The sequence below is a fragment of the Hippocampus comes genome, unplaced genomic scaffold (genome assembly GCF_001891065.2).
Source record: "Hippocampus comes isolate QL1 unplaced genomic scaffold, H_comes_QL1_v1.1 scaffold261, whole genome shotgun sequence".
Lineage (NCBI taxonomy): Eukaryota > Metazoa > Chordata > Actinopteri > Syngnathiformes > Syngnathidae > Hippocampus > Hippocampus comes.
In genome coordinates, this window is record NW_017805824.1 from 6,437,139 (window position 1) to 6,464,893 (window position 27,755).

Genomic DNA, 27,755 nt, shown 5'->3' on the forward strand with positions numbered 1-27,755 from the left:
CACACACACACACACACACACACACACACACACACACACACACACACACACACACACACACACACACACACACACAAAAACATTAACATGTTATCTTGATGTTGGGTCTGATATAATTAATATGCATTGGATAATTCCTTTGACATTAAACATTAACGTAAGAATTAATACTTGCAAAAGGTGTCCAGTTCACCAGAAATCAAAATGATAGAAGATTATGGATAATATCCAAAGGGAATTATTAAGAGATGAGGGACAAAATGGTTGCAGTCATCCTCATGATTTAATGCTTCATAATTTGTGAGTTTTACGATCTCAAACGAGCCTTGGGCTGCACTATTATATATGTTGAGATGATTACAACTTGAAGGCAGAGGGTAACAGGTTTGAAAAATACGATGGAACAAAATTACGGAAATTGAGACTGATTGTTGGAGACATGATAGTCTCTCATGCCCCAAAGAGCCACAATATGATCGGAAGCATAATTCATGTCACAACTAGCAATACGGTCTGATACGACATTCCATATACCAACCTCCTATGTCTATTCATCTGATTTATGAACATCCGTTGTTGCTAAGCCTTGACTGGCCTTTTTGCACAGAAAAGATGAGGCCACAAAACAAAGGTGCATTCTATAAATACCTAACGTCTTGACAACTCGGAACCGCTAAAATCTAGGAAATATTTTTTGGTGGAGCCCTCCCAATACCAGCAGTCCCTGCTAATCGAACTTAGCTATAGTCAGCCCTATGCATCACACAGACAGATTTTATGAGCAGTTGCACCTGTTCTGCTCGACTGTTCTCGAATATGGTCCGCACCTGTGCTGTTTTGACTCTGTCCCCTTCTATCACGAGCAATAGCGGCCTTATATCCCCCCCTTGTGCTAAGTTAGATGCATGATCAATATGATGGGTGGAAGCTTGATGTGATCTGCAGAATAGAAAAGAACTCACTTCAAAACTTATCAATCAGGAAAACCTTCGGCAAATCACCAAACAAAAATGTCACAAAGTGTATGAATCCTCAAATAATTATGATCTCGTCTCAATTTACTCACACACGCACTTTGTGTGAAATCCGGGCCTGTTTAATTGAACACAGAGCTAATATACTTGCAACAGGCATTGACTTATTCTGTTGTATGAATGGCAAAAGGTAGAGCTTTATTGTGCCCTCTAACATTTAATGGAAGAGCATCTTATTGTTCGGCTTGCCATTATACGCCACCGGCATAGATTGATGAACAAAGATATATTTGTTATTAATAAATCATATTCAGACAAATGGAGTCGGATAATTTCCCGTGGTGCTACTGACGAACTCTCACAGCACAATAGTGTACCACAGCTAATTAGGAATCGCTGCCGTCTGACAAACCACTGCAGTTGTGAGAGATAAATAAATACAGTCTCCACACAGGAAGACCAGAGCCGGAATCGAACCCTGCACCTCTGTACTGTGAGCCCGACACGCTAACCAGTGGAACCTTCAATATATCCAATACAATGGAAATACCATGATTCTAGTTGAAAGAGGGTGCACAGGAGACAAAATTATCCTTTTTGGGAAGATTATAACTAGATGTTCCCCTGAGAATGGCTCTTTTGGGGAATGGGGGAATTTCCTGGTGACTTTGCAGTCAGCATTGACAAGCTGTTCTCGTTCAAATTAGTGCTTCCGTCAGATTAATTGTACCATTCAGAGGGAATAGGCATTGTGGGCAACATGCTGATTTAGTACCACAGTGCTCAATGCACCCGCAGATTGTGTACAATCACATTAGACCTAAAGGTGCAATAAATTAAGGAATTTACTGTCACAGTACGTTTGAGGAGATATTTCTGTGCAAACTTCTGTTTAGCGAGTTGTTGGCTCGCTGATAGTATTTGATGAGAAATTTATTTTGGATCTTTATGCCTTCGACCAGTGTTTCTTAACCTTGTTAGAGATACCGAACCGAACCAGTTCATATGCACATTCACCGAACTCTTCATTACTGAAAATACAAATATGATTTTTTTCCAAATTCAAGACATAAAAACCCACATTTATTAAAAACAGAAAAAAAGTAAACAATTAGGAGAAGTATAAAGTATATGTTTTTTAATTGTGCACAAAATGAACCAGCCAAGGCGTGTCATAACTAATTGACACGTTGAGTCGGGTGTGTCTTATCCCCCATGGCAGAGGCTCTGTCGAACCCCTAAGACTGATTCACCCAAACCCTAACGTTCGATCGAACCCAGGTTAAGAACCACTGCCTTAGACCTTCAATTCAGAGACCGATCCCTCATTGTCATGGTATGTCTTGAAAACAATGATGTCTTTGCTGAGTATTGGGTTTGATGCTCACCTGACAAACTTTTAAGGATGAATCCTTACAATAAACTGAAAATAATGAGATCGTTTTTTTTAAGTTCAAGTATAGTCTACTGAAAAAAATTAACCGAATCCAGATGTTTTGATTTCGTGAAACCACTTGACAAGTTAAATTTGAGTCAATTCAAAAACATGTTTTCAGTGTTGCCATTATAATGCCTCCACTTCTCCATCAAAGAAGGTAATGCATTCCTAATTTCTTTTTGACACCTTTATTTCTCACTGTTGGACTAATTCCACCATTAGATTATAGGTTGATGTATTCATACTTCTCTGAATTTCCTTGATTTACAACAATGGTCTCTTCTCAAAGCACTATTTTTATCAAGGCAAGCCTGCTATTGTTTGTGTGTGTCCAAATAACGATTTTTGCCTTGAAACTGGATGTTTTCTGTATGACATCAGTCCATTTTCAATATACTACTTGTCCTTGTTAGAGAAGATAGAACCTATCCCTGCTATGAGAGACGGATGGGATACAACCTGGACTGGTCGCCAGCCAATCACAGCGCACATACTTAATAGACCATTCACAACATTGGACAATTTAAAGTCTTGAATTAAATTAAACTGACATTTGTTCAGTGAAATTACTTGTTGTTTTACGATTAACTGTATTCTTTTCATTTCATTGCATTTCTCTTGGCTGCATTGCTTCCATTGCGCCTATGTGAAAATTGAGGGGATTTTTTTGTTGTTGTTTTTTTTTTTTGTCCAATTAGATTTCAGCCTCTGTGTGCTGCAATGTCAATCTAAACTGCCCATGACCTTCAGCATTAGGAGAGCTGGCCAATGTAACTTAATAAACTGGCAAACTCTTTCTTTGTCTGATTTCAAATTTATCTGCCCGGGGACAGCTGGGGCCTGGCCCTCAGTGACATCAGCATTTTTCCTTCCAATGATTGGGTGGTCAGAACAAAACTTGTTACAGCCAGTTTCGAATGTCTGTAGCATGATGCACATATTAATGCATGTAATAATCAGCAGTTCTGGTGAGTAAAGTGTGTTTTACTTCACATTTTTATTTTTATTTTCGTCATGTTATTAGATAAATATTTCTGAACTGCTTCAGATGCTGTACATAGAGTATGTGGCACAGTTGCATGCTGTATTTCATTTTGTTGTAGTATTGATGGTTTCTACAAGTATTACTGCGATGGGATCGTGGTGGTATGAACAGGTAGTTGAGTAAGTATATCCACTGAAGGCCCAGGCACAACGTGCATGGCCCACCACTGATATTACTGAGCACAATATTACTGATCCACTTCTGAGACATTTCAGATCAGTGACAGCATTTTTCAGCGTTCACGCTCAATATCTGCTTTGTAATGTATTTACGTATTGTTATATGTGTGTGTGTTTGGGGGAGTCATAGTTTTGCAACCAAGTAACATGAAAAGTCACGTGTTGCTGAACAAACGGAAAAACCGCATACTATGAATAGATGGATAGACAGATAGATGGCTCGATACATCCCATGGGAAATTGAGCGCTCAGTTGTGCAGCTATTGTACATACACACTAGGGATTAAACGTCATAAAGTGACATACCAGGCCGACCTCACGATCTCTCCTCCTCTGCCACTTCACTTCATCCCTAATGAAGTGGTGTACACGTCTAATTGATGGTTTTGGGTAGGGAGCACAAAGGGTGTTCATAGATGTGAGACTGCAGCACGGTGGCAGTGAGCGAGTGCATCCACTGGGGGAGGATCGAGCACCGCCTGCACACTTTGCAACAAGAGCGCCTCTATCTCGCACTGAGAGGCTCCACCACACACATACGCACTCAGATTCGCGCGCGCACGGCAGGGATACAGGAGGATAGGTAAGGCTACAGCTGCAGACAGACAGATGTGTGATGCTCACAATCCGCCATGCAGGGACCGTTTGCATTCACTGGGGTGAAGGTAAACTTTTGCCCATCCTCGCATGCATTCGCCTCAGCCGTGCGTGGCTGTTAACGATGTCATATCGCCGCTCGCACACCTTTTTAAACCTTTACCACCGCCTGCATTGAGGAGGGGTTGTGGCGATGGAGCCGACACAGTGGGCTGAAGTCGCAACAGATCCTGTTGAATTGAGACGTCGACACGCAGCAAAAAAGTGCCCTTCTCAGAGTGCGTCAGAGATCGCATGGATGTAGGGAATGAGGTGGTCGCAGCTTGGCTTCGACAAGGCATTGGTCATTTTGCATCTAAAACTGACGCGGAAATTTGGAAGTGCATCTTCACTATAGCACACTCGTCGCCGCCGGCTGATACGTCTGGGAGGTGTTTGGTCCATTTTAACATGTAAGTATACATGCTACGAGCTACAAATAAGCAGCAATGAGAAAAAATGCGCGCAGCATTGATTGATCAATACCTTCACCCCGATAATAATAATAATACAACAAAATGAAGTTTCTCCACTGCACATTATGCATATAGTGGGCTGAACTGTTCAACTAACGATTCGTTTTGTGTTATTTTCTTGCAACTGCAGACCACATCACAGGATATAAGTCACCGGAACCATAATATAACAGCAAGGATCCCATTTTTTTAATGTCTCTCATAAAATGGCAACCGGTAGTAACCACGGCAAGCAGGATCGAAAGACGCATGTTGTGGAATTAACCACCTGATGGTGACCACAAAAGATACTGCGTGTGACTCACGATGCTGACCACATCAAGGCTTCTGCATGCGTGTGCGTAACAGGCCGGGCCCCCCACGGCCTTCACCTTTGCTGGGAAAATTATGCCATAAAATCCTGGGGGCCTGTGTCAAAAGATTATTAGTTATCATTAATGAGCGCACACGCAGTATGGGTTTAACTGAGTGGACTATTTCGATCCAAGGCTGAGTGGTTCATCCCAGCTACAACTTCTTCTACCCTCTGGCCTCCTTCCAGCATTTTTTTTCGCTCAAGGACGGAACCTTCTGAGTTAAAATGGAGTTTGCAATGGTGGGTGCGGACGGCGGGTGCAACAGCCACCTGCCGTACGGATATGCCCAAGCCCGCGCCCGGGAGCGGGAGCGAGAAAGGGAGCGCCAGGCGGCCCAGTCCAGAGCGGCTGCAGCGGCTGTGGCAGTCGAGAGCGGATCCGGAGCGGATGGGGGAGGTGTCTGCTCTGGGGGGTCCACCTCCTCATCCACCACCACAACCACCTCCGCTTCCTCGGGCGCGCATCTCCTTAACAACCGCCAGCATCCGTCTCGCAGCGCCTCCTCTAACGCCAACATCAACAGCGGCGGTACCGCCTCGCGCCCCTCCTCCTCCTCCTCCTCCTCCACCTCCTCCTTGTCCTCTCAGGATCCCGAGAAGCAGAGACTCCTCAGAGAGCGCAAAAAGCAACGCGGCGTCGGACGGTGGAGACGCAGCCGGACCACTCTCGGCGGGGACCTGCGCCACTCCGAACTGGCGCTGCTCGGCTCCGAGGAGGACATCATGATCGAAGAGGAAGAGGGTGCCGAGGAAGAGGAGGAGGACGAGCGTGAGGAGGAGGAGGAGGAGCGCGGAATCAAGAGGTCCAGTTTTCTGTGCAACATGGATGATGATGATGATGACGACGACGAAACCGTTTCGATCACTGACAGACGCCCTCAGTCCGGATATGCGAATGTTTACAACGAGTTGGGCTGCTGCGAGAGAGTTGTCATCAACGTGTCGGGCCTCAAGTTTGAAACTCAGCTCAAGACTCTCACTCAGTTCCCCGACACTCTCCTGGGGGACCCCGACAAGCGCATCCGGTACTTTGACCCGCTGAGGAACGAATACTTCTTCGATCGGAACCGGCCGAGTTTTGACGCTATTCTGTACTATTACCAGTCTGGGGGACGCTTGAAAAGACCCGCCAACGTCCCGTTTGACATCTTCTCCGAGGAGGTAAAATTTTATGAACTTGGAGAGGAGGCGATCCTCAAGTTTCGAGAGGATGAGGGTTTTGTCAAGGAAGAGGAGAAGCCTCTCCCGGAGGACGAGTTCAAGCGCCAAATTTGGTTGCTATTCGAATATCCGGAGAGCTCCAGTCCGGCCAGGGGCATCGCAGTGGTGTCCGTGCTGGTTATTGTCATCTCGATCGTCATTTTCTGTCTCGAGACGCTGCCCGAGTTCAGGGATGACAAAGAATACTTGCAGGCCAGACACAATTCCACGCAGCCGGACCACGGATTTACCCCCTTCAACGACCCCTTTTTCATCGTGGAGACAGTGTGCATTATTTGGTTCTCCTTTGAGATTATAGTCCGCTTCTTTGCGAGTCCCAGCAAAACGGCGTTCTTTAAAAACATCATGAACTCAATTGACATTGTTTCCATTTTGCCTTACTTCATAACCCTGGGCACTGACTTGGCGCAGCACCAAGGCAACGGGCAACAGGCGATGAGCTTCGCCATACTGAGAATAATCCGCCTAGTCAGGGTCTTCCGCATCTTCAAGCTGTCCAGACACTCTAAGGGGCTCCAGATCCTGGGCCACACTCTGCGTGCCAGCATGAGGGAGCTGGCCCTGCTCATATTCTTCCTCGTCATCGGCGTCATCCTCTTCTCGAGCGCAGTTTACTTCGCCGAGGCGGACGAGCCCACTTCGCAGTTTACCAGCATCCCGGACGCCTTCTGGTGGGCCGTGGTGACTATGACCACGGTGGGCTACGGGGACATGAAGCCCATCACCGTGGGTGGCAAGATAGTAGGCTCCCTGTGCGCAATCGCGGGCGTGTTAACCATCGCGCTACCGGTGCCGGTCATCGTGTCTAACTTCAACTATTTTTACCACCGAGAGACCGACAACAACGAGGACCAAGCGCAACCGGTGGTTGAGAGCATGCCGCCAGGATGCCCCTACTTCCCGGACTTTTTGCGCAAATTTAAAGGCTCGCCCTCCGGCTCCTCGCTGGGGGACAAAGCGGAGTATATGGAGATGGAAGAAGGGGTGACGGAGTCTCTGTGCGGCCTGGACAAAAGCCCCAGTAAGGGGAACGGCACAGACATCAGCAGAAGGAACAGCACGAATTCAAAATCCATTCAGACTGACGTGTGATTACAAATATTTTTTTAATTTTCTTTTCCTGTTCCCGGAGAAAATACAAATATACCCGACATCTATATTGTTAGCCACCCAAACAAGTTTTACGCACGGGCCATGAAGCCCCCCAACCCTCCGCCCTCTTCCTCTGCTCCACAAACACGGGGAGGTCGCCATGGTTACCAGGTGACGCGATAGTTCCATGTACATCTTCCAAATAACATTTGGACCAATTTATGCCAAATTCATTTTTCGAACTCTAGCTGGCTTCCAAATTACACATATAATTATAGAAAAGAAGCTCTGCACTCGCACTTTATGAGTTTCATCTGTCAATAGCAGGAAGAGTATTGATAGCCAATTTGCTCTTATGCAGTAAAGCCTTCTTTTGTTTTGCACTCAAGAGGAGTTTGTGCTGGATTGACATGTTTTAGGGGCAAAGAGTGTAGGCTGGCAGACATCCTTCTATCATTGAAGAACATTAACATAGACTGCTTAAAACGAGGTGAAAATATTCTTAATCCACACCAATGAAAATGACCACCTACCCTAATTGAAATGTCATAAAAATTCAGCGTAAAAGTTGATTTACTCTCCTCAAGCTCCGATACTTATATGACGTGCAGCTCATTGAAATGGCAGTGCATTTAGCAATCTTCACATAAACCAGGGCTAGAAATCATGTTGTGTTGTACATGTGCACCCACTCTGAGAGCTAAGCACAGGAATCACCACATTTAAACACAGCAGGAGGAAGGACTTGTCCCTCCATGTTTTTAATGAACAGGCCTCAGCACATGACGTCAGTCTCCCCAAATACATTTACTGGAAGTCACCTCCAAATGATAATATCCCTTTACGCGGACACAAATGGAACATTGAAGCAAAAAAAAAAAAAAAAAGACTCCATCGAGGAAACTCCTTGTGAGGGAGTTGTGAGCAACTTCCCCACGTTCGCTGGACTTGGTGCACATTTTTTTTTTTCTCAAGAGGACTATTACTATCTCATCTGGATGTGGACGTCTTCCAAGGTATGTAGCCTGGTGTTTCCCCTGCTCACTACATTAATTATGATGATGATGATGCGCAGCCAAATATTTACACTGATTTATAAGAGTACCAGTTGCAACACACATATTTTTCATCAAATTTAATGCTTGAATGACATGAAATAAAACACAATACATTTGCTAAAAAGATACTAGGTATTTGCAAAATTAAATATGCACTCTCATTCTTGATTGTCTTTCCTGTTTTTTTAGATCTAATATGATTTCAAATAAATTTCATTACTAAAAAAAACTAAACAAAACTTTTGTTCTAAAATAACTGGTGTATCACCTGACAAGGGTCATGAGGTGTTTTAAAAGTGAGTTGAAACAGCTACATCTCCTTTCTGGTGTCTGACCTGCAGAAATATTTCCTAAAATCATGACTGACCAGCGGCTGATGTTCCATATCAGATGAGGTAGAAGCGTGTTAACCTTGAACATAAAATATGACAAGCAAGCAAATACCAAATATATTTTCTCACAAACTTTTTCTTTTCAACACACACATGACAAGTTGCCCTCTGAATTCTGTTGGCATATTCATTACATATTTTGTTACATCAAAATGGATGAACTTGAGTAAGGCTATGTAATGAATTTTTTTGTTACATCAAAATGGATGAACTTGAGTAAGGCACGTCGTAGCTTCCAATGCTCAAAATGGTCACATTCAATACAAAAGTAAACAACCTTTTTGTTCATGCTCATATTTGTTTTAACAATGTAACAATGCATAACTATGTTGAAAGTCATGGCTTATGTTTCTCATAATTGTTGACGAGCTGTATTGGTGCACACTATATAAGCAAGATAGTAATCCATCCAATTGGCAGTTTTATTTATGTGTTAAGATCCTAGTCAAGAACATGATAATTGCACAAATTTTGGATTGGCCACGATACAGGATTATAAAAAAGAAACACATTCTGTGAATAAAAGTGAATTTGGAATGGGCAAACACGTCATGTTTTCGCCCAGACAAGCAAGGAAGAAAGGTGATGATCAATTTGAAAAAAATAACAATGCAAGAAAAATAGATAATCAGAAACATCGAATTCATTTAGGTCAAAAGTCATTAAAAAAAAATGACAGATCAGGGAGAATCTGTCGGTGCAGTAACATGACCAATTAAATGCAAAGATGAGCACTGTAAAGTTATACTAGGCAAGGGTAGGTGCTTACACCTCATTAAAAATGTGGAGCTTTGGTTGACCGTCACAAGGTGTATCTTAAACTGCACGTTTGAATGACTTTTCACTGTAACCAGCCCAAAGCACCACTGAGCTTAAAGGGGAAGTCAAATAATTTTTTCTATTTTTTATTTTTTTTTTACACTGTGTTCTATGCTCCCCCACTGGTCTAAAAACAGTCTTCTGATTAATATTGCTTCCGTGGAATACGAATTAAGCAAAAGTCTCAAAAAGAGCCTGATCATTTGAATCAGGTGTGTTACAGGAGGGAAATATCCGAAACGTGCAGGATGCCACGAAACCACCTTAATGCAATATTATGTAGACCAGTTTATAAGTGAAGACATGAGCCACTTTTTAATGTCACATGCATCTGCATTGAATGTCGAAAACGATTGGCTTAAAAATTTGAAAACCAAAGTCAAACCCAATATGTATCTTGACCGATCCCTGCAGCACATCAGCATTTATAGTCATAAAAGATTACGAGTGCAACACAAGCACCCAAACACTGCACCTTGTCACTCACCCAGCCAGCTCTCATCAACTCATAATCACTGCAGCAGAATGTAATTACTTTTTTGCACCGCGTGTATATATTCTCGCAGGAACTATTAATACACGATATTTTCACTCTGAACCAAACACAGGGACAGCCCCAGCCTGGCACATGGCCATCTTCACTTTGTGCCTCACACTTCGGACTTACGTAATGTGGCTTATGGCAAGAGGCACAATCCAAAACATTTTTCAAGCAAACTGTGTGGGTCAGGCATATTCTTAGTGCTGCGCTGCTGAGCCGAGTGTGAAAAGAGCCTGTATCATCTCGAGCCACAGAACAAAGCTGAATGGTTTTGATAGTGTCACATGCACGGACAGTGTTTGTAGTGCAGATTTGGACCATATGGCCCGGCCATGTTGCAAACTGAGTTATTTATGCTTATTTCTCAGAAGTTTTCCCATGGCCGTCAAAGGACACCCAATGCGGCCAGAAAGTTTGTGTGTCCCTTTTAATGCCATACAAGGTAATGTTAAAAAAAATGAGTTGATCATCACTATTACTCAGTTAATAGTCTTTCCCAGTCAAAATGATCAGCAGTGAATAAATTCTCTGTTAGTTGTTGAACTCAATATTAAATGGTTAATAGGCGTATGTATTCATGGCATTCTGTAGAAATATACTTTTATGAATAATGTTCAAAACTTCATCTTAGTTGTGTCCGCACTAAGAAGTGAAAAAATGGTGATATTTAATTAAAATAGATGGTTATTGATGAATAGCTATAAAACAAAATGATTGATGCTATGGTATTAACACATGTAGTGATTTTAGTTAATCGTAGTCATTATGGAGCGCAAGAGTCCCTGGTGGTTTATTGTCCTATAACCATTACATGACATTTATTCTGCCGCCGTAAAAAAAGAAACTCTGCAGTTTTCATGTTTTGTTCAGTATAAAGCTTTCAAAGACTTGCACAACAATGAAAGATTTTTTCTTGACTGCCTGTTTGGAAGCTGTTCAGTCAAATGATCTTTTACAGAGTTATCAGAATAAAGTAGTTCAATAAAGTTGTTAAACATACAGAATAACAAAGGCTCAATTTGAAATAAGAACCAGAGCAGAAATATGTCAATTTATGTCACCGCTGCCTTTATATCTGTTTTCGCAGCCAGTGGATTTGATGTTGTGCTTACTCATAGTCATATTTCTTATAATAAACTACAGTCACTAGATTTAACACTTCCACTTGGACCATGATGCAAATTCCGGTGTATTCTTTTTTACGGATGAACACAAGGTTTGTGACCCTGACATGTTTGCCTATTTGGCAGACCAGCTTCCACCAACCAGGGTGTTCCTGTATAGTGAGGCCATGACCTTGTAAATATGTGAACAGTAGGCATCAAACTCTCTCAATCAGTGTGTTGTATTTCTTAAATCATTACACTGGGTGGCAGAGCTATGGGGGTGGTACACCAACGATTGGGGTAGGCGGGCACTCTCAAAGTGCCCACTTCACGGCACATGTCAAGACTCGCCACATTTAAAGGCAATGATTGGCTTTCATTGTCCATGATTGAATTCGGCTGTGACCACTCTCACAGCGGTGCAGCCCTCCATCTCGCATGTCTGCTGGCCCACGCTCACCTGTAAAATTGCCAATTATGGGTCCAACTCACCCCTGCCCAGAAATACATTGTGTGCTGTGCTCGATTTATGGCAGTTACAAAACTAGAGTACTTGGGGCTCTATTTCCACTGACAAAGCACCTACACGATGGTGCCAATGTTGATGGATCTTGATTTTCGTATGGGTGCAAGGGTTGCTGCGCACTTGCCAATTTGGCTAGCTGTGGCCAATGCAGCAGAAGGAGTGTCTTGGAGATGCGCCAGGCGGAGTGCCAATTTAATGGCAGAAAGTCGATCTAAACTTTCAGCCTGCACAGACCACGTCCAACACAGGCAAAGGGTAAGCAGCTTGCGTGATGTGATTCATTGCCTATAGCTGTGAATGTGAGTGCAAATGGCTGTTTGTTCAAATGCACTCTCCAATCTGGTAAATGCGCAGCCTACTTACCAGTTTGCATTCAGCAAAAAGTACAAAAGCACTTCCTCCTCACCCAGGTGAGTGGTGAAGGGGACCGTGACATAACACTCGTGGGAACTTTAAACCTCCACAATGAGCAACCAAAGATGACAATAGCCAACATTAAGGATTACTTCATGTTTAGGTGTTGATATACATGTATTTCACATTTGTCCAAAGACATCAGCCATAAGCATTTTTTGGGCAAATTTGGCCTCAAACAGTCATGTTATGAACACATTGTCTTAGTAGTTATTGTAGCAGACATAAGAAGTCAATGATCATGGTTTACGGGGTTTGTTCATGTGACATTCCACATTTAGCAGTGTGGCTGGTGCCCAGTCCAGGGTGTGAAACCCCCACTGCCCGAAGTCAGCTGGGATAGGATCCATCTCACCTGTGACCTTAATGAAGAGAAGTGGTGTAGACCAGTGTTTTTCAAACTTTTTTGAGCCAAGGCACACTTCTTTCATTGAAAAAAATCTCGCGGCACACCACTAGCTAAAAATGTGACCCCCCCCAACGCTTATTTTACCAATTAACGTGTTATATTGTTACTATAACCGTTTTTAACATTGAAGAATGACGTTATAACAGCTTGAATTGGAATCAAATGAACACAAAGAAAACAGGATTTTATCATCTTTCATATTTATTGTTTCACCGTCGTCCTGCATTCATGCGTCACAAATTCGCTTGTCTCTCGTCGAAACACAAGGCAATTGGCTAGCCGTTGCTACTCCCTAGCGGTATGGGTGGGTACTACATGATTACTTTCTGGGCGAAAGACCGCACAGGCATACAAATTGGATATTTTCCCGTGGCACACATGACAATGTCTCGCGGCACACCGGTGTGCCGCGGCACACGGGTTGAAAAACACAGGTGTAGACAAAGAATGATATGACATGAAATGTCCCGCCGTTTATCATCACCATCACAGTTTAGAAATAATATTTATTCATCGAAACTTCAGGTGTTGTGAGACAGTTGACTTTCTGAAGCTGTAATGACTTGTTTTGCAAAAGAGATGCCAAATTGTGCTGACAACCAGGGCTAAAAGTCCTCACTGACCCCGCTGATAAATGGCCCATTTAGCTGTTGAGAAAAAAAGTCATACCTGCAGCCAATGCATATTTACCTGCTCAGGGACACTTGGGGGCTTTAGTCTGTCACCATAGCACATCCAAGCACATTTACAATATCAGCATCAGGCACCTTTGAGACTTGCCTACTTCACCCCACTAAAAGTTGGGGTTTTCTATTAAACTTCATATTCATTGTAAGCTGACAGTGTACTCCTTAACAAATGTCTTTTGAAGTTCACTATGACAGGTTGGACATGTGAGACTTGACAACATCGTACTAACATATAGTATAATGAAAATTACAAAACACTCGTGTAACTTGAGCTCTAACATATGGATTTTTTTGTTTGGTTTTTCTGTGTATCTATATATACACAGACACATAAAAAATTAAGATCATTTATTCCACACAACGTAGTAATGAGCTTTCATAACAATAAAAATATGGGAATATATAGTTGTAGGGCTGCAGCTACTGAATATTTATGCATTTGAGAATCCTACTGAATATTCTATTGAATAATCAAATATTGGGATAAAATACACTTTTGCTTGGTTAAAAGAGCCAATATGAGCACAAAGGAGAAAATAAAGCATTTATTGCATCAAAAACATAAGTCATTAATGAAAAAAACAAAATTTACAGTCTTTCTACAACTTCACTTAAGTAGCAAACATTTTAGCCTGTGACATATTACAGTAGGTTCATGACCATGCGATTGTGAGCTTCGACTAGCTGACAAGGAATAAGACAAAAACGGTATTCTTTATGCTACAAGAAGTTTTGTTAGCGTTCAAACTAAAATGAAGACACCTCAAGAAGAGTCTAGTCTGCAACACCCTATCATGGCCCTAACGTAAGTTCGAAGCATGCGCGACAGAGACCTAGCCCTCCGCAGGGCTAATGATACATTGGTAAGGTACATTAATGTGAATTCCACTGATTCGTGCTGCGTTCATTTTACCTTGTTTTGGGCCCTAAGCGGTTTCACACTGGGCTGAAAATACCCCCACTCTTTTCCCCATCTTCCTGCGCCATGTCGCTTTCGCTACCACCTCTGTCTTCCCGTGCGAATGTGACCTAAGTGAATTATGCCCCTGATATATCCGCTTTCAGTTATGCTTTTCAATGTGTCTAAATGAGATGCAAAATGTGAATTTTGACTCACTTATTTTGAGCCTTGTAGTGAGATTGACCTCTATTCTCTATTCTGATTTGCACTGAGATTTTATTTAGAGGCATTCCAACACAAAATTTTTGATGGTTGAAGGTGGGGGGAGCTGTACTCAGAATTTCCGGCACGTAGGGCCTACAACATTAGCATGCAGGCGACAGTCATGACATCCTTCAATGACACAAACGTGATTTTTAATAAGATAACATGGACAGATCGAGAGAAAGGAGGAGACTGTTGGCTGTGAGGGAAGGCGGATGAAAATGAATCGGGATGAAAATAAACCATCCTGGACTTATGTGGAGAAACAGTGGTTCAAATACAATTTTCTTTCGTTATCATGGAAGTCACTTTTGGAACTTAAATCCTGACGTGGTTATCATGGAAGTCACTTTTGGAACTTAAATCCTGGTTTGTTTTCATTGGTGATGTTGTTGCTCGTATATGGGTGCTGTTGTTTAGTCACATAAAGATTGCGACTCCACATTCACCCAAAGTGAAAGTTCCATTAGCGAGATATTGAATCCTCAGTTGTGCCTGATGCTCAGGGATCAGTATGTGAATGAAGCAATTACACAGTTCTTAATCAATTAATTAATCAGGAGTTGGACTAGAGGTCGTATTTCCCTTGAATCTCAATTCTTCAGCTGACCAAAACTTTGTTGAAACAGTTTGGGGACAAACGTTTTCTGTTCCAACATACCCGTGTGGACAAAGCAAAGCACAAACTTGACCTCTACTTGATCAAATATTCTTCGGAGTGAAGTAAAACTGTGATGGTGAGCAAATCGTTGGCTGAAACCCACATCTAAAAAAAAACAACAGAAATCCCATTCTGAAGTATATTTTGAAGTATTGGAGCACTGATGTCATGCAGAGGTTCATGACCTCAAGCAATGGGTCTCAGACTTACTCATTTTGGACATGCTTGGCCAATCAAGATGAATTTAATTCTGATGTGGCTGAGTATGTTTCCATGCTCAAGTGCCTTTTCTGGCAAAATCCCATCCAGCTGTCGCTGTATTAATGGCACATCAGATAGAAAAAAAACTACCTAAACTTCCTGCAGTTAATTAAGTGGTTCATTGTCAAGCAAGTAGAATGCATTTGCACTTCACACTGATTGGCTTTCATGTTGTGAATGCTTGTGAAATGCTTTGTACTGTATGGTGATATCAAAGATGCATACTGTATACTGTACGGAGGTCCATATGCTCAATGCTGATTAGAATAATGAAAATGTAAAGTGCACAAGTGGAAATAGAACATTTAGAGGGAGATCTGTCCGTCGGACGACAAAGCCAGGCAGACACACGCACGTACACATGCACACCAAAATTAACTCCGAAACAAGAAAACACGGCGAGAATCTATTAGGCATACTAATTTTGCATCTCAATTGAAGATTTTTTTTTTTCACAATCTCATTTGCTGAATGTGCTTGGCACTGTGTCTCATTTGCCCTAAATAGCCACTGAGGCTGATGCAATACGACCACATGAGCAAATAATCATCCCAGCAAATGATTGCTTTCAAAATGCGTTTTGATTGCTTGTGATTGGGAGCATGAGTGCATAAGTGAGCAGATCTGTTGTGAAAAAGGCCCGCTGACCTTAATAGTTAAGATCAGTATTTTTATTTTCACTGCTGGAGAGCCATAAAAGAATGAATGATTCCCATTTTGTGGAAAAGTCTAATCAAACAATCGGACACAGTCCTGGCAACCTCAAATTGCCCGGGAAGATGGTAGAATAGTTTTCATAATTACTCAAGGATGAGCTGACATGGATCACTGATCAAATTTTTTGCTCGGAGGTAACCAAAGCAACCCGAATAGAAAACAGCGAAAAACAGAGAGAAATGTCACAAAGCTGGAAAGTTTCATTGGAGTGTCTTGCTACGACATTAATCAGGCCTGATTAAGCTTTGCCAGTGGACATTCCCAGCTGTTATCCTCATGGAAGTATTTGTGATAAGTCTTGTTCAAAGCTTTCTCTTTTCATGATGCGATTAACTCAATTTAACCCCATGTTAGATTCTGCTGCGTAGTGAATATCTCGTCTAAATACCAGTAAAAAGCAGATTAGAAGAAAATCTCAATCATGACAGATTTGCAATTGAAACAGTTTGGAAAAATGTCAACTTGGTGTATCAAACATGCCTTTACAAAAGAATATCGCTCAGGTGTGAATGACCCTGCAGAATGAATTTAATAATAATGTGCAGTATACTTATTGCCATGGGTATAGTTTGCGACGGTGTCCAATTGCTGCATCGTACGGAGTGTCATTTTAATTAAAAAACAGCCCTCAGTGTGATGGACTGTAGTGTGGATACGTTTGAGTGTGAGTCCTGCATACAGCAAAACATCATATTACGTCTTTAATCATCTTATAGTGAATCTAGTCCTCAGCTTGTACATTGATCACTGAAGAGAGACAGTGACCAATTTCCACTTTTTTTTTTTTTGTCATAGCACTTCCTGTATATGTTGATTTAACCCGGTGCCGTTCAGTAGCAGACACCACAGCGACTCGCAAACACCTTCAATTGAAACGCAACATTGAATTGACAATGAAGGTAAAGTGTTAGGCTTAGCTTAAAATGAGCGCAGGACCGACAGGCAGACGCAATGAACTCAGAATTTGATTCATGCCAGGAAGAGGGACTGCTTGAGTAGTCAGGAACCGAAAGCAGTCAAAGGAACCAAATCAAGGTGTACAGGAAGGCTTGAACGTAAGAGTTAGGCAGCAGTGAGTACGGCTGTAAGCTAGCTGACAAACTGGCAATGGGTGGTTCTTCAGACTGGCCTTTATGCTGCAAGGAGTGAGGCTGGGTGACGAGGTGAAGACTGGCAGGTGTTTAGGTGAGACAGGTGCAATGATTGGGGAGACGCCCAACCCACACTGAATTATGGGAAAGGTACCAGCAGAGGGAGGGGCCACACAGTGGACCATTGAGGACAGACAATGTATTTTAACAGAATGTTTACTGCAGACAATTTCATACTATTCCTTTGTTATATGTGCCGATAATGAACTGCTTAGCGTGGTCTTGAAATGCTCTTGCTGTCTCAGTAAATTGCTTTTATGACAAAAGAAATTCAAATGATTTTCTATACGGGAAGGGGAAAATAAAAGAGCAGTGATATATCTTTGTTTTATTTGGACTCTCAAAATCAATTCCCAGTGTAAATGGCAAAAATATCATAAAATGCCCCTTGACTGCGCCGGCGTAACTTTTTAATAATCATTATTTGTCACCTCCCATTACCAACGTGAACGCAATGCTCAAAGCTCATTGTGACAAGGGCAGTTATTAAAGCACGCTGGGGATTACAAGCTCCGTGTAAATTTAACCCATCTTGCAGCGATTGAGTAGTGGTTATGCAATGGCACTCTATTGAAGGCGAGCAACCTGAGTCACTTCTCCTCTTCCGTGTCCCCTCTTTCCAATTGGCTGCTTTAATCTGACAATATCCTTGGCTTTATTACGTTACTTCCTAGACCTGTACATTGCGCTGCGAACAAAACCTATGCCTGGGTGTCGTATTGCCCAATCCTTATCCACAGAGAGATCATCTGCTTAAATGCTTCGATGGTACAATGCACGGGGTTCCAAAACCTATGGTTCGAATTCTAAATTGTTGTTGAGATGTTTTCATCAATGTCAAGAGAATATCCAAGACGAATGCCGCAATGCATAAATAATACATTTATGTCAGTACGCATAGTTAAAAGCTGGATTGGTTACACTGTCGCACACAGACACTGCGGACCAATTCGATATTACAGCTTTGTTATGGCTGCATGAATATAAACAGATACAAAGTCTTACAAAACGAAGCAGTTTTGCACCCAATCGTTGCCAAGGCAAGTATAACAGTGCTGAAGTTTTTTTTTTTTTTTTCATGAAAAAGAAAATCTAGACAATTTAATTGCGTAAAACAATTGCTTCAGTAATCTCTCCCCTATACAGTACTTAAAGATGGTCTGACCTGCAAGGACTTTTGACTCCTTAGAGCACATGTGTCAAAGTCAAGGCCCGCGGGCCAGATCTGGCCCGCCACATCATTTTATGTGGCCCGCGAAAGCAAATCAATCATGTCAAGTTCCATGATGCTTGCTGAAGTCTGAACCCAAATTGCAAGTTGTCAAATGTAATCCGCAATAACAGTCATTATTCTTGATTTCTGATTTTAAAAATAGTTATTCATCAATTTGTTGTGTGCTGTGTAAGTACTCTGTGGAGGGGATTCAACATTTTAACGGTTTCCCAAAATTCATCATGGCCCTCCAAGGGAAACCGTAACTACAGTGTGGCCCGCGACAAAAGCGAGTTTGACACCCCTGCCTTAGAGCGTTGCAGTAGCCCAAATTTTATCAGGGTGGGTTTATTAAAGAAATGCAACCCACTTCAGAGTTTGTACACATCATTGCTAGGTTCCTAAAGACCGGTGAGTTGAAGCAATAACACAGTGACACAGTTTTAAACCTGCAATAATGTGAACGTTGACTGTTGACCAAATATGCAAACCATTTACAAGCTTTGCGCAAATCCTACGGGTCCAATAACTAATATAACAAAATGAGAATAAAGTGTCCTTTTCAAAATGTCCCCTTTGGAAATTGTTCTTTGAGGATCCAAAGTTTGGCAGAGTCAAAAGTCAGTAGGGAATAGTCGAAAGTCCGGAGAGAGTATCCAGGAAGGGGACCTTGTTGCTGTTGTTCAAAAAGAATTGCCACCATCCTACTGCAGAGTTCGCTGGTTCAGGAGTGTAGTGGATTTGGTGGATTTTCACAGTTCGTTGTGGGAGGCTCACCATCCATTGGATCTCTGGTTCTCGTTGTACACGGACTGGCGCTTCAAAAGTTTTTCTTGCGTCACCAGAAAAATCCGACCTGTATAAAGAAAATGCTTATTGTCCAGGACAATAAACGCAATCTAATTGAACTGGGTTTTCTATGTGTTGTACAGCAATTACGTCCTTTCCGTTGAAGAATCGGATGGCATTCCTCAGCAAAATATGACCATGCAAATGCAGGCTAAGAAGGAGGTGGCAGGCTATTGTGGTTTCCACATGCCACTGCAGTCCCCGTCCGTGTAAAATGATAGGTACGGTTTTAACCTAAAAGTGTGCCAATCATCCAGTCCTGAAAGCAGCTAAAACACAAGCGTGAATACCAGCATGGAGAATCTAGCGGAGTATTTGCCCCATTTTGCGCCACCAGTCACTAACTTAGGTGTGGTTCTTATTGCACTGAAGAACAACCCTTCCAAGATATACAGTAATGGTTACAGCAATATAATATGTGGTGTTATTTAAAAGCGAAAAAAAAAAATGGACTGAAAAATGTTCCCAAAGTTTTTGGAGGAGTTTGTATCTGATCGAACTTATTATTAGCCACTTTATCGAATGCATTGTTCTGGATAACGTCTCTCTGCTTCTTTTTCTATTTAGGTCAATGGTTGAGAAGATAATTATTAATTTCAGTCTAAGAAAAACTGCCTGTCCTCCAATAACATTTGAAGAGCTCCAAGTTTGAAGAGTAATGGAAACTATTATGTTTTGTTGGAAAAGTATGACATTGGGTCACACTTGGCTGTGACCATCTTTTGCAACAGGTACACAGGACAACTCTGTCTCCTGGCTTATGAATGAGTGACATTTGTGTTTTGTTTGTGTCAGCATGTGTGTACCCCGGCGCTTGTCTCCAAGCCAACGATACACAGACAGCAAGTCATTCATTGTTTTGAAAGTGCTCTATAAATACAGTTGAATTGAGTTGAGTTGAGTTACAGGAAATGTATGTTCATAACGATAATTTAGCTGTATAAGCATTTATTAGGGGTTTTTTTTTTTTTGTTGTTGTTCATTTGTATATTTGCTCCAGCACCGGAATCTTTGTGCAGCATTTTATAGCACTCTTCTGTCATGTACTCACCAAATTTGATTACAACTAATAACAGAAGTCTTGTTTGACACTTACCGCCAAGGTGAGGGTATACTGCTCTTTCTTCATTAGGAAACGTGTGTGTGTGTGTGTGTGCGTGTGTGTGTGTGTGTGTGTGTGTGTGTGTGTGTGTGTGTGTGTGTGTGTGTGTGTGTGTGTCTATCGATCTATCTCATGTCAGCATGTTAGGAAAGACTTACTATGAGCCATCTCTCTATCTCTCTCTCTCTCTCTCTCTCTCTCTCTCTCTCTCTCTCTCTCTATAGATAGATAGGTAGATAGATCGATAGATATATGTGTATGATTTTTTACAGGTGTCTAATGGTTGATGAAAATCACAAAGCATAGACTTGTAGATCATCACCCAGAGTAGGTGATGAAGACTACCAGTGAAAAGTTCTCTTTAACCTCCAAACTTTCCGTCTCAACTGCAGCCATATGATAAAGACATGTGTCCGTAATGTCATGGCGGAAGAACACTTTCACAAATCCTAATTTTCCACCGCGTCGTAGAGGTGGAGAACGCCCACAAATTAAAGTATACAGCGGATTTTTCTGGACAGCCATTGCTGCTAAATGCTGATAGGTAATATGTGGTTATGTAAGTGTCACGTGTGCAGTCAACATCTATTATAGTCATACAGTATGGCCTCAGGTTCCAGGCCGTGTTCAAGACTCGGCCGGTGGAGACATGGGAGACACAAATCCAACATGAGCCTGGATCAGGGGCGTCACCTCCTGTATCGATCACTGTTACGCAAATTTGTGCTTGACTCTCTAACGTGAAGACTTCCTCGGTTTTTTTCTTTACATGTTGGAAAATGGCCGACATGGCCAGACCTCCACAGACCTTGTCTCCCACTTGTTCTCTGCTCCCCTGCTTTGGAGTGACTAGATGCCTTTATGTGGAGTGACTAATGCTTGCTCTAAAGGGCCTCGGGTGCATCTCGCAGTGTGTGCATGTGCGCGCATTTATTTGTGCACGAGGACACTGTATTCGACCAATCAGCTTGCCGAGGCTTGACTAGCTTACATGATGATGAGTCACTTTCATGGGCGGCCAAGACCGAGATCCCCCACACACACTTCATCTCGATCCATTCAAATGCTTTGATTTGCAATTGTGCACAGGAGTCACCGTGAATCTTTCTGTCAATTCCTGTGCATGTGTGGACCGGATGCTGTATCAGCCTGATAGCCAGAACAGGAGGTCAAAGGTCAGACTAATGCTGAAGCATTGCCATAAACAATAATATTTGGTGTGACTGGTTTACACTCGAACGGTCAAGATATATTACTGGGCCTTTGCCCACTTACGATGATGAGCAGGAGGAAGAACAGTGGACGTGCTAGGAATTCTTAACTTTGTCTGTTGGGAAATGGAATGTTTATAAAACGCTACACATTGACAGATGCGGTTTTGATATGTGCTCATTTGGTTCCACTCATGGATCAGATTTACAGATTGTTATGGTTTAGTTGGCTGAACTCGACTGCATTTCTCATCAACAGTGGTGTGTCGGTGAATCCAAACCTTTCGCGTGCGTATAGAAAAATGAGATTTATGTTTGCCATAAACAAATAGGCAAGTGAAATGTTGAGAGTAAAAGAGATTCCTCATGTGTTTCTTTGTATGCTTGCTTGCCACTGTTTACACAGTGGAGAGGGATGCAGCGCATATTGAGTCAGCAAACCGTCCCGTTGCTGTACTCTTTGGTTGTAACGCTCGCCTCAGTAGCAACAAAGTAACAATTGTTTGAACATTCTTAGTATCAAAAGTAAGAGCCTTCCAAATGTACCTGTTCTTGTTGGAACAGTCTAAACGCAAATTCATGCAAAAAAGCTCCTGTTTTTCATTTGATTAAGATTTTGGACCGTGTTAAAATTCACTTTCAAGAAACGGTTGTTTTCGAGCATTTACCATGTCTGCCTCACAGCCGATGGGTTCGAATCTTGGGTCGGACTGTCCTGTGTGGAGTTTGTGTTTCCTCCCTGTGCTTACGTGGGTTTTCTCTACAAGTGTCAGGAAAAACAAGTGCTAAATTTGTACTTTTAAGGGTCCAATGTCTTGTCACTGGGGCAATACCCGGTATAACTATTGTACCCTAACAGGGTACACATTGGGACACTTACGATTTATACTGTTTGTAATGTTATAGATTTGGAAATATCTACCCTGAGGTACACGTTCATTGTACCTTCAGGGCACAGATTTTCCCCTTTGCTTACAAAGCCGTACTGTTTAGACCGTTGAAGGGCAAATCCCCTACACACCTGATCATTTCTCAGATTTAATGACAACATTCGTATCAATTAGGAGCACTTGCACCCGTTCATCTCCATTAGAGAAGGCAATCGAGCTAATGACGACCCTGCCAATATACAAAAGAAGGTCTACCCATGTACCAAGATGTGCAGGCACCACACGATATCGTGAACACTTATTCCGTGCGTCAATGGAACGAACAGGGATTTTAATGTTTCACAGACGGTTTCATCTTCACCATTTGCAACTTAAATATAACATGACAGTTAATCAAGACACACATCCAGCAACTATGAGTAACATAAACACAAACCATAATGATGAATAATCTTAGGACAGCATGCCGCAATGCATCCTGGGAATCGAAGAGTGGCAGAAAAGTACACAAACGACATTTTTTTTTCTCTTCACAAGAACCATTGTCAGTTGGGATAAAATGCACGAAGTTCGATAAGTTTTCCCAACCCTGCTCTTGATGACTGCTCTCACTGTTCACCCCTTTATACTACAGCAGTTACTACAGTGGACAGCTTATCATGTTATCAGGTTACAGGGTGCATGAAATGGTTAAGGTGTATTCCATACAACAGTGGGCTCTTTCGAAAGGCATTCACAAAGGCCTACCACTTGTTTGTACCCTTACATACTATTTGGTAGTCTCTGGTTGTAGAGTCTGGTACCTGATCTACAAAAACATGATTTGATAACAGCTTCGCTCTATCAGGTTGTTTATTTGTTCACTGGTTATTCAACAAGTCAGCTGGGATTGGCTCCAGGGTCTCTGAGAACTTCAATGCAATCCGTATAGAAATGTGACTTTTTTTTTGTTTTGTTTTTTGAACACAGTGGTGTCTCATCGTGAGCTTTGCTGCAGTTGCCAAATAAGGTTCTTTTAGTAACTGTACATTCAAACGTGAACTGCTGCTTGTGGGAAAAGCCTAAATATGCCATTCCAAGTTAAGTTTGACACTTTGCCAAAGAAAACGTAGAGCAAAATCAGGATGAAGAGTAGCGACAGCGGCCTTCAGTAGCCACTCACTTCTGCTCGCCAACTTTGCTTGCACATCCTCATATTCAGCAAATAAATGGGATGGCTGACTGTGTCCCTCTGTGCTGCTGACTCGCTCCCCAGTTGTACTCACATCCTCCCAATGGCTCCCACAATTTACTTTATTTCTTTGACTGCAGCGGGAAGCTTTTAATTATTCATGCTCCAGTAGCTCTCATTCAGATCGTTTGTTATCTTGCCCTTCTGCCCCTTGTCTCCCTCTGCCAATTCTTCAATTCCATCCTATAAACTTCTATTAGTGTGCCCTTTTTGGTCATGTAAAGCAACAACCTTATGTTACTACACCAGATTACATGGGGCATGTTTTATCATGTGTGGGCCTGTCAATTAAACATGTCATCTTTTTAAACAATTTTATGCTTCTAAGGATCAAAATGTGAGGCTTTTTTTTTTTGTCTGTAATTGTCAGCGAATGACTAAGGAAGCAACTTCCACTGACATCGTAACCAATGGAGAAATGATATTGTTTAGTTTGGTCAATATCCCACATTGCCAATAGAAACCTGGCATGTTTGTCATAAGAGTCCATTTTCATGTTTCATAGTTGACCTTACAAGTGCAGTAACAGCTTATTTAAACACCAGGTGGAAATAAATCTGAGAAACCCGTAACCAGTTTTGGCTTTTCTCACACTGTACCTCTGAGGCTGAATAACGTCTTTATGTCCGAGGGACTTTGTAGTTTCCTTTTCTTCGGTCCAACCCTCGCTGCTATTTTGGAAAACTTTCACTGACGTCTGTTGGATTATGGAAAGAAAAACCACACCATCCTCTTTTAGGATTTTTGTTTTACTTCTCAGGCCACTAACAGTAAATCCATTCTCCGTCCAGCCAACTAGTGGCTTTATGCAATCATGTTTTTTTTTTTGCCTCTTTGTTAGACAAACTTGGCAGGTTGAAGACGGTGCCTCAGCTCTGATGGAAAGTTCCGTATAATTTTACATGGCTAACAAATGGCTCATTTGTCAAATTTTCCCTCAGCCTCAGTATCTCTTTGTGTGAAGCATAAATCTTCCACACTCACAAAAATGACATGGGACGGGATTGATAGAGAATAAGTGGAAGACCAGAATACTGAAATAGTTATTTTAATAATACATAAGGCTTGTCAACACTTCCTTCTGATTCATCATTTTTAAATGAGCCAATTCACTTTTACCGTTAAGTACACAAGTCCGACGAGTGGCTGCTGGCCAGTTTGGGTATCAGCTGAGATAGGCCCCATGGTCAAAAAAATGGATGGATGGAAGTATGACTCGCCACTTCGGAAATTTCCCACCAAAGATAGCTTAATTAAATTTACTCTGACATAATGGAGATAGGCCTAAAGTCAAAACCTTTTTTGTCTTTCTCATTCAATCATGGAATTTCCCCTTCCCGAAAGCGTGACATCACTGTTTAAAGGAATGGCGCCGATTTGGCTGTGAAGGACAAAGCAGATTAGCTGTCATTCAAATTAAAATTTGGATCACTCACATTATAAACTGACCTCTATATGTGCAACCACCAAATCAAACTAATGATTATGTAATTAGCAGGTAGCAACAGGGTCACAGAAAGCTGCAGCCTATTTTGGTAAATAAAATGACGACACTCTGGATTGGATGCCAGCCAATCCCAGGGCGCATACACAGACTACCAATGACACTCACATTCACACCACACTGAGTGGAAATTGAACCCACAGTAGACGAGTGAACCCTGACACCATCAGTAATTAAGCAGTTAGCAAAATTATTATTCTGGTCTAGTTTGGCAATGCTACACATTCACACATCTGTGATTGCATCATCAAACAAAGAGTGAAGACATCACATTTTCTGATGAAACCTAACAACTGGTGAAATTGTTCATTCAGGAATGCATATATGCAGACGCCAAATCCAGTTAGCCACTGACAGTGTTTTGATAAATTTTGGTTAAAGAGTACTCATCCGGAATACATGGAAATTTTATCAAAAAAAAAAAAAAAAAACACACTCCCGTTATTTCATTTATGTATTTCTGAGATTACCGGTAATATTGCCTGACAACGGTCAGCATGCACGGTGGTCGAATGGTTTGCACGTCCGCTTCAGACTACAGAGGTCACGGGTTGGATTATGGCCTTCCTGGGTGGTGGAGTCTGAATGTTCTCCTCAGGCCTGTGTGGGTTTTCTACGGGTGCTCCGGTTTCCTCCCACATTCCAAAAACATGCATGGTAAATTCATGGAATTATGTGTGTGAATGATTGTTGGTCTGTGCGTGCCCTGCGATTGGCTGGCAAATAGTTCGGGGGGGTTTACTTCAGCTTCTATCGAAGACAGCTGGGATGGGTTCCAGCAGGCCCGCAACTCTCGTGAGGATAAGTGGTTCAGAGAATGGACAACAACTTGATTCAAGCTGCAAAATAGCCTCATCGAGAGGATTTTGTGTGTTATTTTTGTAGATTGTTATTTATTCTGCAGGTGCAGAGAGTAGCACTCAGGTGTTTTGAAGACTTCCAATTATGAAAAAGAATGTCACGCTTGACTTCACGTTAAATCTTTTATAGTTTTATGAAAACAGTAGGGAGTTGGCAATGAGTTCATCAAACCACATTCCGCAAATGTATTTACAACGAGCCTGAAAAAAATGTTAGAGTGGAAAAGTGAATGGAGGAGTCGGTTTATGTCCAAGAATAAAAAGCAACAATTTATGAATTGGCATTAAAGAAGGAACAAGTTCAAGAACATATTGAAGAGTCAGACAAATGTGTCAACATGCACAGTGACTTAAGAAAGGTTTTGTACACTTGATTTTTAAACCTTCTTTTTCAAAGCTGCAAGCACAAAACTGCTAAATGCGAACGGTAATTTAGATAAGTGACCCAATTTTCATAATTGTTTCTTTATGACACCACAAGGGATTTGAGACATGAGTCTCAGGTTCACCCAAAGAATGACTTTTTTTGAAATTAAGAACCATTCTACTAACACTTGTCGGCTTAAAAGAAACCAAACGGGCAGGTTTGTCAAAATATTGTTTAAATACTTGATGAAACGCTCTGCAGTCCGTACCTCATGAATATATCCAGGTTTGTCCATGTAGCGTTCGAAAGATCAAGATCTACTCATCTGATAAAATATTTACTCTAAAACCCCAAATCTTTCGAGAGAATTTAAGACTGTTTATCCCCTCTTCCTCCTGGTGCAGTGTGTCAGCATGTTAGGAAAGACTTACTATGAGCCATCTCTCTCTCTCTTTTTCTCTCTCTCCCTCTCTGTCTTTCTTTTTTTTTTTTTTTTTGCCTGCATGGGTTTCCTGTGAGCTAATTGGAACCCTCCCATGTGTCCCAGCTGAAAAAGTGCATGTTTGTGGTTAAAAATAGGTACAGCATTTCCTGCACTGTCTCGCTGGTTACTGCATTTCAGAGCCGCATCTTTTATGGAACTGACATTTTGATCATAACAATTTTGTACTTTTAAAATCCCCCCAAAAAGCACGACAAGCGTTAAAGCTCCTGGAAACTTACAGTTTGTCAACATGTGTTTATAGCATTTTTTAAAAATTCTTTTGCCCTTGATTCATTGCAATGTCAAATGACATCATGTGGCGATGACTAAGAACGCTAGCAGTCGGTTCAGTAAGCTTCATATGAGATGAAATGAAAAAGTGATTATGTGATTTCTCCTCTTTACCGTTGTCCTTGAACAAATGACGAACCAAAGGAAAGTCTTGAATAAATGCGCGCGGTAGCAATGAATTCAGAAGCATTGCATGAAGCAATTAACGTCTAATCCTGTTGCGCAGGCCAAAATCTTTCAAAAATGCTGAATCGGCCGAGTTTATCTCGATTGTGTATGAAAATGCGAGAAGAAAAGAAAAGTACTTTTGCTGGTGTAACTAATATGATCATTAAGTATTTATGCACCTTCCTGGTTGATTAATTATAATATGTTGCAGGTTTAAAGCTTAGGCGAAATAACTTTAGGATAATTAAAAAAATAATAAT

At 41.8% G+C, this 27,755-nt stretch overlaps 1 protein-coding gene across 1 annotated transcript in view; it reads left to right on the forward strand.

Moving 5' to 3' along the window:
• The first annotated feature begins 3,509 nt into the window (after positions 1–3,509).
• The window catches only part of kcna4 (potassium voltage-gated channel, shaker-related subfamily, member 4), a 47,815-nt gene continuing 23,569 nt past the window's right edge, over positions 3,510–27,755 (forward strand). Inside the window, exons 1-2 of the mRNA XM_019886536.1 lie at positions 3,510–4,685; positions 4,879–8,432. Of these exons, the coding sequence (XP_019742095.1) occupies positions 5,329–7,416 (2,088 nt within the window). The 5' untranslated portion in view covers positions 3,510–4,685; positions 4,879–5,328 and the 3' untranslated portion in view covers positions 7,417–8,432. The remainder of the gene's footprint in view (positions 4,686–4,878; positions 8,433–27,755) is intronic.